Raw genomic sequence first — 669 nt, 5'->3', positions numbered from 1 at the left:
TCCTGTCCCAGCCTCCCCGGGCGCCGCGGAACTACAGGAACCCTGCTCTCGGCCGCAGAAACGCTGAGTCCAGATTTCAGCACGTCATGGGCTGCAACCCCGCCGAAACACGTGCGGGGCGTCCGAAAACACCGCCGTTCCGCAGTCGGTCGCCCCGATATTAATTAACGCATTAATAAGAGGGCGCCATTAGCCATGTGCCCACACAAATGGCCGTGCAAGAGGAATGCACCCTCATGGAAACAAAGTTACTTTCTTAAAGCTGTACCCCCCCACGGGCACACGCGCGCACACACACAGAAACACGCGCAGACACGGGCACACACCGACACACATGCCCCGGGCCCAGCCGGCGCGACAGTGCCGGGTCCCCCCCGGCCAGCCCCAGACCTGCGCGCGCCACCCTGAGCCCCCAGCCCTCCGCATCCAAACAGCTGCTTACCTGGGTGAGACAGAGCGGAGAATACATAACTGCCGGGCGGTGGGGTGTGCGTGTGCGTCTGGGTGTGCGGTTTGGAGGTGTGCGTGAGTGTGGGTGAGAGAGGAGAAAGAGGGAGAGAGGGAGAGAGAGAGAGAGAGAAGGGGGGAGAAAAAAAAAATCAAGCCTGCTTCTTGCGTTCACATTTCCAACTCGGCTCAACTGCAGCCAGCCAGCGCTATTGCCGCTCC

General features: G+C 61.1%; 1 protein-coding gene across 4 annotated transcripts in view; it reads right to left on the bottom strand.

Moving 5' to 3' along the window:
* Positions 1–663, bottom strand: part of NFIA (nuclear factor I A) — a 445,632-nt gene extending 444,969 nt beyond the window's left edge. For all 4 annotated transcript variants that reach the window (XM_006147506.3, XM_006147507.2, XM_027771457.1 and 1 more), the window contains exon 1: positions 443–663. In XM_006147506.3, the coding sequence (XP_006147568.1) occupies positions 443–469 (27 nt within the window). In that variant the 5' untranslated portion in view covers positions 470–663. The remainder of the gene's footprint in view (positions 1–442) is intronic.
* Between the last annotated feature and the right edge of the window lie 6 nt (positions 664–669).

This window comes from Tupaia chinensis, unplaced genomic scaffold, assembly GCF_000334495.1.
Source record: "Tupaia chinensis unplaced genomic scaffold, TupChi_1.0 Scaffold000215_1, whole genome shotgun sequence".
Lineage (NCBI taxonomy): Eukaryota > Metazoa > Chordata > Mammalia > Scandentia > Tupaiidae > Tupaia > Tupaia belangeri.
Note: the sequence above shows the minus strand (reverse complement) of the source record. Positions and strands in the feature narration are given on the sequence as shown.